This window comes from Artibeus jamaicensis, unplaced genomic scaffold (assembly GCF_021234435.1).
Source record: "Artibeus jamaicensis isolate MK-2021 breed Jamaican fruit bat unplaced genomic scaffold, CSHL_Jam_final scaffold_1689, whole genome shotgun sequence".
Lineage (NCBI taxonomy): Eukaryota > Metazoa > Chordata > Mammalia > Chiroptera > Phyllostomidae > Artibeus > Artibeus jamaicensis.
In genome coordinates this window covers 5,945,150-5,965,238 of record NW_026522029.1, presented here as the reverse complement: position 1 = coordinate 5,965,238, position 20,089 = coordinate 5,945,150, and the positions used below count along the sequence as shown (strand labels likewise).

General features: G+C 39.6%; 1 protein-coding gene across 1 annotated transcript in view; it reads left to right on the top strand.

The window, feature by feature from the left end:
* The window catches only part of CAPZA1 (capping actin protein of muscle Z-line subunit alpha 1), a 35,567-nt gene extending 16,407 nt beyond the window's left edge, over positions 1-19,160 (top strand). The window contains exons 4-10 of the mRNA XM_037152514.2: positions 109-172; positions 6,166-6,372; positions 9,511-9,590; positions 10,159-10,237; positions 15,606-15,677; positions 17,174-17,236; positions 17,576-19,160. Coding sequence (XP_037008409.2) covers positions 109-172; positions 6,166-6,372; positions 9,511-9,590; positions 10,159-10,237; positions 15,606-15,677; positions 17,174-17,236; positions 17,576-17,716 — 706 coding nt within the window. The 3' untranslated portion in view covers positions 17,717-19,160. The remainder of the gene's footprint in view (positions 1-108; positions 173-6,165; positions 6,373-9,510; positions 9,591-10,158; positions 10,238-15,605; positions 15,678-17,173; positions 17,237-17,575) is intronic.
* Positions 19,161-20,089: the final 929 nt, after the last annotated feature.

Below are 20,089 nucleotides of genomic sequence, written 5' to 3'. Positions count from 1 at the left end.
TTTTCACGTTCTCTTTCACTGCTACGTGAAATACCTTTGTGTTTATTAATATATAATTCTTTATCTCCCTGTCTCTCCCCACCCTGTTTTGTAACTTCTTAAAAACAGTGCATTTGCCCAGTATAACATGGATCAGTTCACGCCCGTGAAGATAGAAGGATATGACGATCAGGTAAAAATTGTTCCTATTACATGGGCTCTGCCTGAAAGGTAATAGAAGTTCAATAAACCAAAGTAGATGTCTGAAGATAAGATGCGGAATGAGTTCATGTCTTAGTTTTCGTGGTTTTTGTAAATATCTACACATTAGGAAATTCTTCCTCTCTCTTACGATACTAGCAGTTTCTTTGACAGGAAAAGAGAGCTGCCCCTAACATGCAAACAAAAGGAGTGAGTTTTATACAGGTGTTCCACGTACTTCTAACTCATCATAAGAATAACAGGAGACATTAAATTTAATAGGAAAACAAGCATATTCCTATTCAAACATAGAAACAAAGTAAACAGTCCCATTGTTACCACGGTTATTAACATTGCACCACAGGGCTTTGCAAATTTAGTGATGTGCCCCTCGCAGGCAGTATGGCACTGAACACCAAGTGCCTTGTAAAGGTCTGAGTCCCTTTGAACACACAGTCCACAGAATTTATCCATGGAGAATTAGTGTATAAATATATGAAAAGATGATTTGAAGCAGTGTTTTATAATAGGGAAAAATTGGAACAATCTAAATGTCCCACATTAAATATCTGTAGACTAAAATATTCTTTAGCCATTGAAAACTGATATAAATATTGATCTGGGGAGATATTCAGGATGTATACATGATATATACATGATGTTTTACATCTGAAATGTAAAACAGCGTATGTACAGTTTTGCTTGTTTGTTTTTATAGATACTTAAATAAACAGATATACTGTATGAGAATCAGTGCATCTTAAATTCTTGAAAGGTGCACCATCATTTCATGTACCACTGAGAAAGAAAAAACACTGCCAGTTAAACTATGACACAGTCCTAAATGCCATCAAGTATAAAACGCATCCCATTTTATGAGATATTAGGTCAGAAAGGGAATGGATGTATCTTAAGAATCAAACATGTAAAGTACATGGCTATGCGCAGAAAAGAAAGTGTGGGAAAATGTACGCCAAAATGTTAACTGTATGTGTTGGGATCATGGTATTACTAGAACTTGTTTTGTCTGGGTTTATATTTTTGCTTATGTTAATTTTCTCAATGAAATTAGATTAATTACAAGTCAAAAGAATACTGGAAAATAAATGATAAGTATTGCTTATAGTTGATATTTTATATTTTTAAAATACAGAAAAGTTATTAAAATAATAAGGTATATCCAGATAGATACATAATATAAAAATAGCTAACTTTGTCAACATTCTCATATAAATAGTAACTAGCTTAAAAATGTAGTCAAAAGGAGATCAGATTCTTAGCCATAACAGCAACAACAACAAAAAAGGTATTACTTGGACACTAAAAGAAAGATGTTTGAGTTCTTGACAAAGAATCAACCACAGTGGGGTAACTAGATGGAGGTCTTATTTCTGTCACGTACGGGTCCAAAAGTAATATTTAGGGCTGATAGAGCAGTTCTGTGATGTCATCTGAGACCCAGATTGCCTCTAGCTCTATTCTGCCACCCTTAGGTATGGTTCTCAAGACAGCTGCTCCATTTCTGGGCAGTGAATCTCTGTTCAGGAAGGAAAAGGGATGTGGGTGCGCAGGGTATTACTGGCCATTCCAGAAGCACCTTCCATGGATAAGTTATTGACAGAATGCATTCCATTCTCAGCTAGAAAGTGTCTTTTTTTTTTTCATTGAACACATTGCCTTTTTTGAAACCTTTGAGATTCTGTTAAGTAAGGAGGAGAAAGTGGACACTGGGTGGAAAACTGGCAGCAGTCTACCTCACAGCTCATACACTCTCACACGTACATTTTAACCAGAAATAAGTGGAAACTAGATGTAAATGCCATGTTTCTGAATGAGAAATACAAATAGTATAGAAAGCTTATCTGAATAAGAAATAAGTGATACAGGGACCTTTGTTTCTCAAATAGATTTCATATAATTGCTATGAAAATTGTAACCAGTCATACAGAATTGTTCTGATGAAGAACAACAGTGAAGGAAGACAGACACTAGCAAACGTAAAGACAATGCAGTGGTCATAGAGCCCTTAAACCTAAGTGTTATAAAACAGAAGGGAAAAGAGACAATTGATCATGTTTATGAGATTAATCTAACACTTATTTTCAGTGCCAACTACATATCTAGATGATTTCTAGGTTGGGTTTAAAGGTTAACTTTTTTTTTAAAGATTTTATTTATTTACTTTTACACTGAGGGGAAGTGGGAAAGACGGGAAAAGAACCATCGATGTGTGGTTGCCTATAACATGCTCCCTCCTAGGGACCTGGCCCACAGCCCAGGCATGTTCCCTGACTGGGAATAGAACCAGCAGCCCTTTGGTTCTCAGGCTGACACTCAATCCACTGAGCCACACCAGTCGGGGATAAAGATTAACTATTTTTTTAAAACAACAAAAAAATGTAGTCAGAAATGGAAAGTGAATCATAACTTGAGTAATAATGAAACATTAGAAAAGTCTATAAAAGAAAGTGACTCCTCAGTAGATGAGTGGATTAAAAAACTGTGGTACATTCACACAATGGAATACTATGCAGCAGGAAGAAAGAAGGAATTCCCTTTTGTGACAGCGTAGATAGAACTGGAGAGCATTGTGCTAAGTGAAATAAGCCAGTGGGTGGAGGACAAATACCATATGATCTCTTTTATAAGAGGAATCTAATGAACAAAATAAACTGATCAGTAAGATAGAACCAGAGGTATGGAATCACAGACTAGACTGACAGCAGTTAAGGGAGGAGAAAGGCAGGGAGTGTTTGAAAGAAGGTGAAGGAATCAGTCAAGGAACATATATTAAGGACCTATGGACATGGACAGTGGTGTGGGGATTGACTATGGAAGTGGGGGGAAATAATTGATACAACTGTAAAACAAACAAAAAAAAAACGTTTTTAAAGTGACAGACAGGGGGAAAATAGAAAGTGACTTCTGTATAACAAAAAGTTTTACAAATAAGATTTAAAGAGCAGAAAATATGGCCCTGGCTGGTGTGGCTCAATGGATTGAGTGCGGGCCTGTGAACCAGAGGGTCACCAGCTTGATTCCCAATCGGCACAGGCCTGGGTTGTATGCCAGGTCCCCAGTAGGGGGCGTGCAAGAGGCAACCACACACTGATGTTTCTTTCCCTCTTTTCTCCCTCCTTTCCCCCTCTCTGAAAATAAATAAATAAAATCTATTTTTAAAACCAAGCAGAAAGTATGCACCTCAAACATGATAGATAAAAGGTTCAAATACCTAGGGATGATGCCAAGAAGTTGTTGGGAATTGCCTTGCCTGGTTTCAGAAACTAATCCCCCATGGCTAAGGCTGAGTAAAGGACCTTGGGACCATAAGCCACTTAGGAGACAAAGCTTATCTTCCTTGTAAGGACACTACCTCTGCCCCCTTTCTCTTCACCCTGCTTGGCCCCAGGCAGATGACTGGTTAGCCATCCTTGGGTAACATTTCTCAAAAGAGGGATAACCTAAGACAGGCAAGGTCGAGAAGGGCCCTCAGGGAAGGACTTGGGGGCTATAGAAAAAGGGAGTAATGGACCCTCGCCCCTGGGCTTGGACATAGCCTGAGTCCACATTCCATCAGCAAGAAGTCTCCTAATCTCTTGGCTGCCTTAGTTCCCCTGCCTGATTTAAACCTGAAACAATGCCTTAAGCCTAAAACAATGTTGGAGGTGGGTGGGCCCTGTGCTGGAAAGGGCAGGTTCCCTAGGGCTATGAGGCCTAAGAAAGAATGCTTAAAATCTTAAGAAACCTACTTTGCTAATACCCTTAATTTAAATGATAAGGGTCCAAACAGGAAGTGAGGTTATTCCCCAGTTTTATCGCCCTTTAACTATCTGACCCTGACTCAGAATAAGCCCTGAGTACTTTGAATGTTATCTATTGTTTAATCATTTCACAATGATTGATGGGCTTTACCGATGTAGCCAGTGTTCCGGTGCAAATTGAACCCAATAAAGGTCTGTCGAGACAGGGGTCAAGGCTCCTCTCTAGAGAGTATCTGGGGTGCTCTCCCCTGGAGAGAGAAGCTGCCCTGTCCCTTTTCCTCTACAAGACTTGGTAGTCCTTGTGAATGTGAATTTGTCTCGACTCATCAATAACACAGCGGACCCCAGCAATGGGGGATCTGCGTCAAGAGGTCAGTGAATAAATACACAACAGACATGAGCCAGTTACATCCAATCAGGAAATACAAAGCAAACTTGGAGAAGCGTTAGATTACCTAGTAATAGTAAATTAAAGAAATGCAGATTAAAATTTTAATGTGATATCTTTACCTTTTAGTTACAAAAGTGGCAAAATTAAGAGAAAGCCTCGTGAAGGTTAGACTAGGGAATAATTACAAGTATTATGCCAACTGTCATTATAAACAAGCTGTTTAAGTATAGTCTGGAGATAAGAGCAGAAATCTCAAAACTACAAATTCTTCCAAAGAAACTTTTAGGAGAAAACTTTACTTAAGGTAGAATACGTAGTGACTTCTTTCTTGTTTAGTTTTTATTTCATATAGTTACTTAATGATAAAATGTGAATAGCTTAAATCTCCTTCAGTTCAGAAATTATTACATATACTATGGTATGTCAATATTGTGAAATCCTGTATAATTGTTGAAAATGGGAGGTTATTCAAAAGACAAAAAACAAGGAAAAATATTGATATGTGGAACTCAAAAGACATGCAAAGGGTTAATCTCCCTAATTAATAAAGAGCTAAACTGGAAAAAGACCCAAAACTCAATAGAAAAGTGGGCAAACTATCTGAACAGACAGTTCACAGAAGAGGAAATATAAATAAATGACTCTTTGTAAAAGGTGAAAAGAAATGCCAATTAAACTTTCTGCTGATGATGGACTGTAACTTGGTGTGGTACCCGGTAGAGCATAGTTTGTCAGTCTCTCTCAAAACTACAAATGCATTTTCTGTTTGACCCAGTTGTCCCACTTCAGAGGATGTGTCCCTCGATTGTACTTGGCACATGTACACAATTTGGACTTAATGAACATAGAAGGACATCCACTGCAGTGTCCATAATAGCAAAAGATTGGAAACAGCCCAGCTGTCCACTAATAGGGGACTGGTTGAGTAATTTTTTTGTACATCCATACAATGTGGTAATGTACAAGGCTGTAATAACAACTGAGGAAGTTCTCTAAATGCTAGTAGGGAAAGATCATCTAGATATATTAAGTTAAAAAAGAAAAAGAACAGTCTAGTATGCAGGTTTTGGGATAAAACAAATGGGTGGAGAACTAGAGTACATACTTGTATTTGCTTGTATTTGTAAAAAAGAATACTCTGAATCAGGGATTGGCCCTTTTATTTTCCTGTAAAGGGCCAGCTAGTAAATATTTTCACCTTTACAGAATGGCCAGTCTTAACTACTTAACTCTGCCATTGTAGTAGGAAAGAAGTCATAGGTAATGGAAAAAACAGCCAGATTGTGTTCAATAAAACTTTATTTGCAAAAACAGGTGGCATCCCATGCAGAGCTTGCCACCTGTTGCTCTGAATTAATAAAATCAGTTGCCTTGTATCAGTTTCCTTCCATGCACCTAGGAATTTGGTGCATGGAAGAAAAAAGTAAGAGAAAGACTCCACTTTACATATTTTTTCATTTTAGATCCATGTGAATATATTACCTATTTTAACTGCTAAGTATAATTAATAGAAAAGTTCCATGAAGTATGTGCAATAGAATACAAAAGTATACACATAAGTTATTATAGCTATGTCTAAAGTGTAAACATGGATAATATATTAGAAACCACAAAATAATGGGTATTGTTATGATGGGGGAAATGTTGAAATTTACAGTTGACTAGCTCATTGGCATATTTTATAAGAATAAAAATGACTTGATTGAAATATTGATATGAAAGAAGCCTGACTAAATGAAAAGTTACCTGTCTTCTCAGAATTTTTATTGTTTTATAACATGTCAAGAACTGTCTTTTTTACAGTTACTCATATTTGTAATTATTCTTTGGAAGGTCTTAATTACAGAACACGGTGACCTGGGTAATAGCAGATTTTTAGATCCAAGAAACAAAATTTCCTTTAAGTTTGATCACTTACGGAAAGAAGCAAGTGACCCCCAGCCAGAGGAAGCAGAGGGAGGTCTGAAGTCTTGGAGAGAATCCTGTGACAGCGCCCTGCGGGCCTATGTGAAAGATCACTACTCCAACGGCTTCTGTACTGTTAAGTATCTGCCGGCTGCATTATTAGAGTGTTTTATGTCTCTTACTTACCTGTCCTTTGGCCAGCCAAACAGCACTTCTTAGTTACGGTCTCCTCTGCATTTTATTCCCTGAATCATTTCTGAAAAGGGTGTAAGTGGAAAATTTTATATGGCACATTCTTTTGTTAAATCTCAATGCATAAAAATTTTAAATCTCAGTGTATTCAATTTCATATTTCATCAGAAATTACCTTACTCCCTTCCCAAAAAACCAGCAAAAATCACCATAGTTCTTTTAGCTTAGATGTGGAAAAAATTAAATTAAGAATGTCAGTAGAGCTGTTGGCCACATTAAGGCTTTTTGTTGTAGGTACTTTACTCAAAGCTACTTGTACTTGGGTTGTCCTTGCACATAGATGCTTCATTGGACAATCAGAACAATTTGAACTAAACAGTTTTTTGAAAAGCCAAGAGTAATTTGACTTCCTTTTACTATTCCTTAGATACAAATATATTAAATAAATAAATGAGACTATATCATGATTTTTCCTTTGTAAAATTGCGGCATATTATTAAGAAGTGTCAGAATATTCTAAATATGTAGTGCTAATGAGTTCATTGGCAGTGTAGGAGATTTTTAATTTTATTTTATTTATTTTTTAAAGATTTTATTTATCTTTAGAGGAGAAGGGAAGGAGAGAGGGAGAGAAATATCAATGTATGGTTGCCTCTCATGCGTCCCCTGTTTGGGAACTGGCCTGCAACCCAGTCATGTGCCCCTACTGGGAATCGAACTGCAGGCCCACACTCAATCCACTGAGCTATACCAGCCAGGGCAGATTATTTATTTTAAAAAAGAAACATCCCTGGCTTGTGTGGCTCAGTGGACTGAGTGCCAGTCTGCGAACAAAGGAGTTGCTGACTGGATTCCCAGTCAGGACCCATGCCTGGGTTTCAGGCCAGGTGCCCAGTAGGGGGCGAGCAAGAGGCAGCCACACAATGACGTTTCTCTCCCTCCTTTCCCCCCTCTAAAAATAAATAAGTCTGTTAAAAAATTCTTTAAAAGAATATTGTTTAACAGCACTTACTTTGAAGCTATACTAACTAATTTGAATCCTAGCCCTGCCACTTAATTAGTTGTGTGACCTCGTGCTAATTATTTAACATCTCTGCCTCAGTTGCTTCATCTGTAAAATGGAAATAATAGTTCTTACCTCGTAGAATTGTGAGAATTAAATGAGTTAATAATGCATATAAAGTGCATGGAAAGTGCCTAGCACAAAGGAAGCTCTGCATAGATGTGGGGTATCGTTATTACATGTTTTTGTTTTGCTTTAACTTTTCATGTGTTAACCTATTCTCTATTCAAAGTTTGTCACTACCCATTCTTAAGTGGGAGAGCTGCCACACCAAATAACGCTCGTTTCCTCTCTCAGCTAATAAACGAGCAGCAGAGAATCATGGGATTGTTGTAACAGTGTCTGCTGCCCCCAGACATCTCAGATTCTCAGCTGCTTGTTTTTGCAGTTCTTAGTTTCATCTCAGTATTCTCTGATAATTTTTACATAATGTTTCAGACTTTTCCTCTTGTCCTTAAACAGGTATTGAATCCCCCACATTTTTTTTAAAAGGTTTTATTTATTTATTTTTAGAGAGAGAGGGAAAGGGAGGGAGGGAGAGAGGGAGAGAAACATCAATGTGTGGTTGCCTCTCTCACACCCCCGCTGGGGACCTGGCCCGCAACCCAGGCATGTGCCCTGACTGGGAATCCCCCACATTTTAAATAGGATGGAGATTGACGTGAGATCTTTTTCTCTTTTTTCCACACTCAGAAACTTTCCTTTTCTTCCTTTGTATCTGAGGAAGAAGGATCCTTATTCTTGATTTCTTTTGTTTTTTTTTTTAATTCTTGGTTTTATACTATCCCATCTCCTTCAAGATATCTTTTTGTGACTTTTTCTCTTCTGATTTATTTCTCTTTACTTAGAAATGTTTTTATCTCTCCTGTCCTTAAAGGGGAGAAAAACTTTTTCTCAGTCCTAATAATTCCTGTAAGTTACTTTTCATTCTATACCATGCCTGCTCTCTCCCCCCTCTTCCCCCTCCCCCCAAACACACAGCACCGAACAAGGGAGCATTCAGCTTCTACTAGTATCATTTCCTCATTGCCTATCTGCTTTTTAACCCTGCGGGTTTGGGCTTTAGTGTCTATTCCACAAACTGCTCTCCGAGGTTACTAATGGTTCCTGAGTTGCCTGACCCAGTGTCCCCTTTTTTGGTCCTTGACTTCTGTTGGCATTTCACACCAAGGCCAACCAGCTACTTCTAGAAATTATCTTTTGCTTAGACTGCTCTCTCGGCACCCTCCAATTATTCTTTCTCTGTCTCTGTTTATTTCTTCTCTCCTGTTTTTGTAAATGTAAATATGCCCCATCACTGTGTTTCTCTTGAAAACTCAGCTTATTTAGTGTAGGGAAAGTAACAGAATTTGGTATCAGAAAAGAACTGGCTTTGGGTTCTACTTTTACTACTTACTTTCTGAATGACCTTGGGCAAGAAGAAGCTCTCTAAACTTCAATTTTATCATCCGTAGATGATAAGAGTGTATTCCATCAGATTTATTAGAGCAAGGGAAAATACATGTGAAAATATTTTGTGGACTGTGAGGTATTGTTTTTCGTTTGTTTACTGACTGATTGATTTTTAGAAAGAGAGAGACAGAGATTTGTTGCTCTACTCACATGTGCATTCATTGGTTGCTTCTTGTATGTGCCTTGATGGGCGATGGAACCAATGACCTTGGTGTATCCGGGTGGTGCTCTAGCCAGCTGAGCTACCCCAGAGCTGTTTACTCATCTTTCATTCCCAGTCTGTGCTTATCAGAATCTCATCCATCTCACGGGGCCCAGCACCTCCCATGTACCCTAAACCAGGAGCAGCATTTCCCTTGGTATTCACTGTACCACTGTCTCCTCTAGAACTAATATGTTCTGCTCTGTGTTCATATCCCATGAATTCTTTTGAGTTTTCAGCTCATCCTGTCTGGTTCTTTGTCTCCCCAAAAGATTAAGTGATTTAGCACACACTGCTTTTATACAACATTTGTTATTTAGATTAAATGCATTTTCAGAGTCTAACTGTCTTTTTTTAACAATAGGTTTATGCTAAAACTATAGATGGGCAGCAGACCATTATTGCATGTATTGAAAGCCACCAGTTTCAGCCTAAAAACTTCTGGTAAGAAAGTAGATATTCTCTTCTATTTGTATCTAATTTATATTGGAAAGGGACCAAACAAGTAGTTGAGATGTAATTTTTAATCTAACTAGCTGGGGGGTAAGTTATTCGACTAAAAGTCAGCTTCCTATGTCCAGAAGGAGGGATTTAGACATTATTTAGATTTCTTCCACTGCTGAGATTTATAATTTTTAAAAAAGTACTCTTATATTGAGTGAGAATAAGTGATTAATAAAGTGCACAGTTGTGAGTTTTACTTCGATTTGGTTAGTAACGTAGTTAACGGCATAACTCAGCAGCTCATGCATCTGTTTGTGGAAGAGCCTCCCGCGAGCAGAATTGGCATGGGTTTCTGCTCCAGTGTAAAAAAATGGAAGTCAGAATAACTTGGAAAAGGCTTGTGATTAGGGCACTTGTATGCAAGCTTATATCTGAGTGGACAGAGTGTTGGGTTTGTTAAACTGGAAATGACTTGTTTCTCTTTCCCAGCTTATCTGCCACAGTAGGAAATGACCCTTTCCTTGTGCTTGTTGCTGTTCTGCAATGATGTGTGTGTGTCTTTTACTAGGAATGGTCGCTGGAGATCTGAATGGAAGTTCACCCTCACGCCACCTACAGCCCAGGTGGTTGGAGTCCTTAAGATTCAGGTAAGATTCCAGCATGTTAATAGGCCATGTTAAAACATCACAGCTCGCAAAGAAACATGCCAGTTGGGATTTGCTCAGTTACGAAACATAAGGAAGTGCTCCGCATAAGTGCAAAGGGAGATCCGTGGTGGTGAATAGAAATAGAAGCCTCCTTCCTGAGGAAGTAAAGAGCCCTCTGGCTTGATAAGGGACAGTCATGTGGACTGTGCTGCTTGCTTGGTATTTTCCTCTTTCAAAGATAACCTAAGATCTTCCCAGGAATGATCAAATAACAGTTCTAGGAAATAAGAAAACAAATAATTATTAAGAAGTAACTATATAGCAGCTGCTATAACTTAAGGTCTTTCCTGTATGTTATCTAGTTGATTGTGTACATATATTAAAAACTTAACTCTTGAGCCCTAGCTGGTATGTCTCAGTGGATTGAGCACTGACCTGTGAACCTAAAGGTCGCCAGTTTGATTCTCAGTCAGGGAATGTGCCTGGGTGGCAGGCCAGGTCCCCAGAAGGGGGTGTGCAAGAGGCAACTATTTCTCTTGTTCCTCTCTGTCTCCTTCCCTTCCTCTCTCTCTACAAATAAATAAATAAAGTCTTTATTTTAAAAAAAACAAAAAACCTTTTGAGTCTGAAGAAAGCTACATGAAGGGGTTTGTTTTGTGTATTTTATAGTAGTGAGAGAAAGTCTAGTAAATAAAGCAGGGACTAGAGAGAACGGCCAGGAGTTCTCACATTATGAAATACAAGTAACCAAGCAGAGGAGATTGCTAATGTTGGTGTCAGGACAGACGGGCAGGGGAATGAGGATCTTGTTCACTCATTCCATGCCTATCTAATTGACTTCTGGTTTCCTAGCAGAGGTCTGACTTTGAAAATTCAGGGCGGCTTAATGATTATACCCAAGTAATTCTAATACCATATTAAACAGTTACTGATAACTGAGAAGATCAGTACCTAATTATACCTCTATTGTGTTGTCTTGCTTTAATGACAGTTAGCAACAGTGACCTTTTTAAGTGGTATAATTTAGTCAAATCACTTAGTAGATGTCATCTTTGCTCCCTCTTTCCATACATACTGGCAGCTTCCTGCTACACCAGCAGCTGCAGCAATCCCCCTGGGAGCTCTTCTAGCCACTGGGACGTGCCCATCTTAGATGAGGCAGGCCGGAAGTGGTACGTTCACAGTTCTGGAGCAGTCCTTAGTGCCACACAGAGTCGGTCATAAATAAGAATGCCAGCTTCTTCACCCCTCCACTGAGACATCTCTGAAGCATATTCTTTTTTTTTTTCAGGGTTTGATTTTATTATTTTATTTATTGATTTTTAAAATATATTTTATTAATTATGCCATTACAGTTCTGTTCCCCCCTTCATTCCCCTCCACCCTGCACACCCCTCCCCCACCATTCCCCCCTTTAGTTTATGACCACGTGTCTCAAGTTCTTTAGATTCTGTATTTCCCATACTATTCTTGCCCTCCCCCCTATCTATTTTCTACCTACCATCTATGCTACTTATTTTCTGTACCTTCTCCTCCTCCCACTCCCCTGTTGCTAACCCTCCATGTGATCTTCTGAAGCATATTCTGTTCAGTCTTCCAGAGTCGAGTGCCCACAGTTGTAACCTGCTCTTTCTGCACCTGTAACACTCCCTTCCCTGCTGTGTCTCACTTCCTCAGTCCTTCCTAGTGCTTTTTGAGATTACCTTCCAAATAAGCTGCTTCCTGTCAAATCTTTATCTTGGGTCTGCTTCTGGGGTAGTCCCGCCTAGGGCAGCATAGCGCTCTGTTTCTGCTACCCTCCCGATGAGCAGCCTGCTGCCTCTAGACGTCCTGTGCCTGTGGCATCAGCCTTAACCTGGCAGCTTACTATGAATTTATGTAAGTGAGTTTACCTTTTTTGTAGAAGGATACAGTTATTTATGTGTCAGCTTTGCCAATGCAGACCTATAAATTAGGAGCACACATCACAAAAGTTGGGGTTTGGGATTTTTTGTGTTTTTTTAAGATTTTATTTCTTTTCAGAGAGAGGGGAAGGGAGGGAGAGAAACATCAATGTGTGGTTGCCTTTCAGTGCCCCCCCCCCTACTGGGGACCTGGCCCACAACCCAGAAATGTGCCCTGACTGGGAATCAAACCAGTGACCCCCTGGTTTGCAGGCTGACACTCAATCCACTGAGCCACACCAGCCAAAAAAAAAAGTCTTATAGTTTCTGATAAGACTTTTATAACAGGGCCTGGTACCCACACCTCATTTAAACATTTTAACCACAGATTGATCACACTTTCAGAGAAGGCTTACTTCAACTTACATATTTTTTTAACAATCAAGGGTGAGAATTATGTGGAAAAGTCATTAAGGTATAGCCTTTGGGGTGTTTTGTAAGCAAAGGGGTAGTTCTAAGAGGGCAACAACTTCTGAGGAATTATGTTGGTGATAGTCCAGGCCAAGATTTTTGTTAAATCTTTGTTAGTGGATGAGACCTAGAAAAGGTTTTGTTGCTTTCGGCAGCTGGGGAAACCCCAGCCAGGCCGTGGATGTCAGGTCTCACCGTCTTCCTGGGCCTCTACCACTCCTCTACCACTCCCCGAGACCCTCAGTCCAACAGTTTGACAGGCCCCTTTACAAAAAAGAAAAAGGCTTTTGTTTTGAAACAGGTAGAATTTAAGCTAAAATTTATCATTAGTATGCTAGGAAATGAAACATATTTTTGGAATTTTTCCACTGAGTTCATAAACAGGGAGACTTAACTGTCCTTTCCCTGTATTCCTGTCCATGACCTTCCTCTTCAGAAGCATGATAGAAGTTCAGACCAATTGCGTAATTTTTGTTCTGGGCCAAAAAAAGATGTTTCCTGCATACCTCCTTCCTTCAGATGGGTTCTGAGATATGTCTCAAACGTAATCAAACAAAACTAGTGTGTGGGTTGGACCCACCTGTGTTTTTAACATCCTCATTCTTGTCTGTTGGAATTTTAGACTTTACATGCCATCATTACTTAGCCCAGTCTTTTTTCCCCAAATCATGGCTGTTCTGATTTTTGCATGTAAATTTTACAAGTGTTTTATCAGCTCCCTGCTTTCCTGATGTAGTCTTAAATTGTCTTTTCCCCTTTAACCTCTTTTAGAAGGACACAAGATGAAAATTGAAGGGTTCGATAGGGTATGGGAAGCTTCTCTTGCCCTTCCGGACTGTCAGTTAGTTACTTGTCCCCATTAAGGAAGGCATCTGCTTTGAACCCTTAGATATTGCCCAGGAAAGCCCTTTTGTTTCTAATAGGGTCATGGTTTCTGTCTAGATGTGGTTTCACTCCTCCCATCCCCTTCTAATGAAAGCTGAGAAAAGCCCATCCCTCCTGAGACACTTCTTCCTGGATCAGGGAGTTTCTGACTTTGGACAGAAAATAGCACTGGGGGGGAGTGTGCATGTTGGACCCGGTTTTAGTTCTGGAATTTGACCTAGTTACGATTCTAGCTCCTCCTCCCACTAGATATGTGAATGTGGTGAGTTAGACTGCTTTGAGCCTCAGTTTCCAAGTCTGTAAAATAGGATTAACAGTGGCTCCTACCTCAGAATTTTTGTAAAGATTGCATGAGGTAACAGTAAGTAAAATGTATTGCGTAGTGCTATTGCGTAGTGCCTAACACACAGTAATGACTCAGTGAATAATAGCCGTGGTTTTTGTTCCTTTCTTCTCCTGTTCTGCTTTATCTCTGAAAACATTCCTTTGTTTTTTTCCCTTCAAGTATCTCCTGGTAGTGGGGACCAGGTGACGGAAACAGGCATTACCTGGACTAGTGTTCTGGCATTATGCCTGCGGTTTCAGTTCCCTCCCCTTCACTCTGTTCACAACACTTGAAATCTTTCTAAAACATGCCCTCCTCCTGGGTCCCCATCAGCCACAGGTTAACGTTTGAATTCTTTAACATGGTTTCTAAGATGGGTTGCTCTTCACAGTCTGTCTCCTGCCACACTCCCCTCTCCACACATCCTCATCTGCAGTCAGTTCTTCATTCTTATCTAAACCGCTGTGCTCCATTCGCTTGTACTTTTTTATACCTTTGCTGGATACCCTTCTCCGCCTTGTCCACTGGGTAACAGCTTGTTTCCAAGACCCTGCGCACTTAACAAAAGGACATTACCATCTTATCCTAGATGGCCAGTTTGTAGCCATGTCAAAATGACTGAACCTGTCTTGTAAGTTGCCAAAACATCCTGAGCCTTACATGTCACTGATTGGTTAGTCTGTCTCATGTAGCCCTCCTTCTTGCTAATGGTTTTCATAATTATAGCACCCCATGTTACCTTAAATCCTTAGAACTGCTTTTGTCCTACTTATTTTGTAGCCGAATTTACCAAAAGAATATTTGTTTTTCAGTCCTTTCTGGACCCACCAATTAAGATTTTCCTGCACTTGGTCAAGTCTACTTACCAATGTTGATGATAGTATATATGGGAAGGTGTAAGGGATTAGGACCCATTAAAATTCCTTGGTTTTCACAGAGAAAAACAAATGTTGAATGATTTTATTTTAATTTGCTTGGGAGGTGGCAGACCAATTTACTGAGAGTTGAAGGGCTAGGAGGATGAGATCTGATGTGCTTGGCCTGGCCGGGATCTCTCCAACTTCACAGCTGCCAAAAGCTAACGATTTTATTTTCATACTATCAGGAGCAGAATCTTAGCCCTGGCCAGTGTGGCTCAGTTGGTTGGAGTGTCGTCCCATAAATGAAAGCTCACACGTTCAGTTTCTGGCCAGGGCACAGGGCTAGGTTATGGGATTGGTCAGGGCACATATGAGAGGCAACAGTCAACATTTCTCTCTCATGTCTGTCTCTCTCTCCCCCTCCTTTCACCTCTCTAAAATCAATAAGCATGCCCTTGGGTGAGGATTAAAATGAGTGGAATCTTACTTAAGATCTTTGGATCACAATGCCTAATACAGTGCCTGGAATTCAATAAGATGTAATAAATGTTTGTTGAATTTAATGATCATTTGGCCCTGGCCGAGGCTGGGTAGCTCAGTTGGTTAGAGTGTCAGTCCAATACCCCAAGGTTGTGGGTTCAATCCTTGGTCAGGGCACATACAAGAAGCAAGCAATGAGTGCATGAACAAGTGGAGCAACAGATCAGATTTTTCTCTCTCTCTAAAATCAATTTTTCAAAAAAATCAGTTTTCCTGTTAAGAAAAGAGAATTCTTAACTTTGAATGTTCTGTGCATATTAACCACCATTGTAAATCACCACTGGTCCTATTATTTGTTCAGTTGGTAAAGACTGGGAATGGCTTGAGGCGTGCACGGATTGGTGCCCTAAGCTGTGGGTTTCTCCATGAACTGCACGTAACCCCTCCGACATCCTCTCCCACAGGTACACTATTACGAAGATGGCAATGTCCAGCTGGTTAGTCATAAAGACGTACAGGATTCAGTGACTATTTCGGTGAGTGGTAAATATTTGATGTCTGCCTCGTTTGTGTCTTGTTTCTCTTTAAAAAATTAGTTCTGATCCTGGGGACTGATTCTGCCATTAGCAATTCAGTTTGTTTTCAATGCTTTGATTTTGGTAGCTTATAAGAGTATATAACCAACCAGCTGTATTAGTTCAAAGTCTTTGACTGAGAGTAGTGGACTTGGAGAATTCAGACCTTCTTCTCTTTCTCAGTTGTGAGATTTACTCAAGGGCAGCAATGTCATCAGTCAGTGATGGCCCGGAGGAAGGGAAGTTTGCCAAGCTAAATCCCGGCCGCCTGCGTTCCTATCACGAGAGGCATTTTTAGGAGTATTCAAGCAGAAGTATTGTGTTCTGTACCTGGAAGGAAGGGACCTAATTTTCCTTGTATTCTCAGTACTTCTTTATATTCGCAAAAGTTACTGAGCATTCTCATATAGCTTTAGTTTGTGCTTTGTCTGTCAGTATTTCCCTTATTAGAAATGAAAAACCATGTGTGGTGCCAGATGGGTACTGGATTTGTTGGGGTGGTCACTTCATAAGGTGTGTAAATGTCCCATCACTATGTTGTGCCCCTGAAACTAATGTAATATTGTATGTCAACTGTAATAATAAAAAAATTAACACAAAAAGAAATTAAAGCTGAGAAATGTTAAAAAATAACAGATCTACCAGTTATTAACCTAAATAACATTTTCATGAAAAACAATTGAATTTTTCAAACCAAAAATAATTAATGAAAAGAATGGCAGTGATTTGCATTTTCACAAATTGTGCAATGTCTGGCTTAATAAAAGAACTGAATCCTCGTGTGCTTCACACATTGGCCTCTGAGTGATCAGATGACCACACATGTAGCTTCTGTGAAACTGCATTGTGTGCACACAAGAGTGAGAGTGAAAGAGACAAGTAACTTCCTATTAGTAACTCTTCTAGTTTTGACTGCCTGAAAGAATCCTGAGGCTGCTGCCCCGTGCGTTAAATCTTACCCTCCTATCTTTAACTCTGTTGTACTTACTGGTGATTGAAAGGAAGAGAGATTCAGTCCACTTTGTACCTGTATTGTGTAAAAGCAAAATGTGATTGGTTGGTTTAGCATCTTAAGTAGCAAGTAGGAGTATATGAGTTTAACACATATATGACTGGTGTCCATCTGCATTGTTTATATAACATCTTATGGTGTCTTTTGGGCATATTGTGATTGATTGGAAAGAGCATGGATTTTGGGGGGCAAAACCAGGACTCAGATCCCATCTTTATCATTCAGAAGTATATAATTTTGTTCAAGTCACTTAAGAGGATTCTGTGTTCTTCTGTGAAGAATGTAAATGATAACAGAGCTTCCCCTATTGTTGTGGGCATCAAAGATGATAATGTGCATGGAACACTTGATAAACTACAAACTGTACAAATGTTAGTTAAGATGGACTTCTGTTTTTATTCACTGGTTCCACATTTTTTAAAATTCATATTTTTCCCTCCACTAGAACGAAGGCCAAACTGCCAAGGAGTTTATTAAAATCATAGAGCATGCGGAAAATGAGTACCAGGTAAGATTTGGAACTAATTTTTGTAGATCCAGACTCCTGTCATTTCAACATAAACCTATGTGTTCATTGTTACTAAGTATGGAGAAATTGCAGACCTTGCAACTTGACATTGTGCTTCCAGTCAAGGTTTTGACATTGAAAGGAGCTGTGGCCCTAGTTTAAGAAATTATAAATACAGGTGGGCTTCGTAACCCATTTCAGAGATCAGAGAGGAGCGCAGTAGTAGTGTGTCCTGTCTGTCTTTCAAGGGCTCGGCCATGTCCTTTAACCTCAGTTACTTTCATATTTATAGTTGTCCCCATTCTGGTCAAGTAACTTATCTTTAATTATCTATTGCAGACAGCAATTAGTGAAAATTATCAAACCATGTCAGACACCACATTCAAGGCCTTGCGCCGGCAGCTCCCAGTTACCCGCACCAAAATCGACTGGAACAAGATACTCAGCTACAAGATTGGCAAAGAAATGCAGAATGCTTAGAGGCTGAATGTAGGATTCTTCAGTGTGTGGAAAGAAAGGTTTCAGTGTATGCTCATATGGTAAATAAGTGATTTATAAACAAGAGTGATATTTTGCTAGGGCTTTCAAAGTTAACAGGTTTTCTAGCCCCATGGAATACTGTTGAACCTATAGCATTGTCTTGATGCTTTCGTGTTCTCTGCCTTGTAATTTTCTGTTTTCACTATATGTACTTGTAAATCTTTTTTTTTTTTTTTTTTAATTCTGCCACATTTAATGATGGAGGAAGGGATCTATCCTAGAGTCATTTTACTGTTTAGAAATCTTCCTAGCCATGAAGCCCTGTTGCTGATGTTGACAGGTAGTAAGTTCAGTGCTGTTCTACCCCATCCTTCCAAACACTCCTGATACTTCCACGGTCTGTCCTGATCCACCAACAGCGAGAGGCTGTGCGACCAGCAGTGGCCGAGTGGAAGACACATGCATCCTCCCCTCCGACTGTTGCATCGCTGCAGTTTTCAAAAGTTCGGACTGGGGCTTTCCAGGTCCTCTTGTTGGGCAAAGGAAGTTTGGTGGGAATTCCATTATAGCCAGTTTCTCTGGGGAAGCTGTTTTTTAATCCAAAGACTTGAACCACATTCCCTGCACATGAACATGTTTGCTTTCTCTCCCCTCTCTCATTGTCTCCCTCCCATCTAGTACCATTATAGCTGTAGACATCTGCATTTTTAGCAGAGTTTTACCCATTTATTATTATTTTTTTAATATTCAAGAACTGCTGACATACGAGGGACTTGAAAAATGCAGATGAAGAAACAATAAGTATCTTATGCTTTAATATGTTGTGGCAGGATTGTACTGTAAGCGAATGAGTCAAACAGCTAATGTAAATCACAAGCAAAACCTAAAAATGAACCAAAGTGAAAAGGATAACTTCCAGGCAGTATCTTTCTATTGTAACCTATTATTTAAGGGAATACTAGTGATTTGTTCTAAATAGGATGTAAAACTTGTTCCAAATTACTTTTCCTCAGTCCTGCCTGCCAACAACTTAACTGTGATATAGCACCCTTCCTTCCCAGGTGTATTGGCAGGTGTACCTGTGATCTCAGAATACGCAGGTGACGTAGATACATGACAGCTGAAATGGTGGGCTCATTGACATTGTTTACACTTCTATGACCAGGCCTTAAGGGAAGGTCAGTTTTTTAAAAACCAAGTAGTGTCTTCCTACCTGTCTCCACATACATGTCTAAAGAGAAGGGTGTTTGTGCTTCAGCTTTGTTTTTGCTCAGTAATATAGTCAAGCAAGTTTGTTTCCAAGTGACCTATTGAGCTGTGTAAGCATTTTTGTTTATTTCAAATAAAATACATTTATATTATTTGTTATTCATGCTATCCATCCATACCACACTATCCTCTGTATCAGGTAGACCAGTAGAAATATATCTGTTTTGTTCTTAAATGGTCTGAGTCTCCTTTTTGATCCATCCTTTCAGCCTCTGTTCTCAATATAAGATGTGAAACTAACTGTATTTGAAGAGAATGTTCAGGATTTTTGAAATTGGATCCTACCTTCACTATTCTAGATATAGTGAATATTCCAAGCCTTGCAAAGAACAGTCCCTATGGATCAGACTGCTTTTCCTTCACTCAGCCCTGGCTGGGTAGTTCAGTGGGTAGAGTGTGATCCCGATATGCCAAAGGTTGCGGTTTGATTCACCCAGTGAAGGCACATATAAGAATCAGCCAATGCATGCATAAATAAGTGGAACAACACATCGAGGTTTCTCTATCTCTAAAAAATCAAAGTAAGAAAAGAAAGTAGGTTCTCAGTGTGGTGGTTGTCCCTAAGCAGGAAATAGAAATGGAAGGATCCCTGTACCTTCAACTTGGGTAATATTTCCCACTGACTTAACTCTCCATGCTACTTGCCTCCCATACAAATCTGACTCAGTAGCTAAACATGTCAGAAAGGCTTTTATCCTGGTCTCCAACAGAGCAGAGGAGTTTTAGTGCTTTACCCTCCGTCCAAGGTCAGTTCAAATTACCCCTTTCTGAGGGACATTTAACTGTGTTACACTCTGTACTTGTAGTACAAACAGATTCAAACACTTTGTTCTTTGCCTTAAACTTACATTGTGCCCCCAGGCTATCCCAGGGATTTCCTTAGTCCCTACAGAACTTTGTAAGTTCCATAAGAACTTACTGTTTTGGCCATTAAAGCCCGCGGTTACTTATATAATTAGGAGAAAGTCAACCCCCTTACCAAGTCCTACGGAGACTTGACTTCCTCAGCCTCCTTCTGGAGAATATGTGCTTGAATGATGTCTGTTTTATCACATGCTGCTGAAATCAACCCAGATGAAAAGGAGTTTTCTATGAGGCCTCACT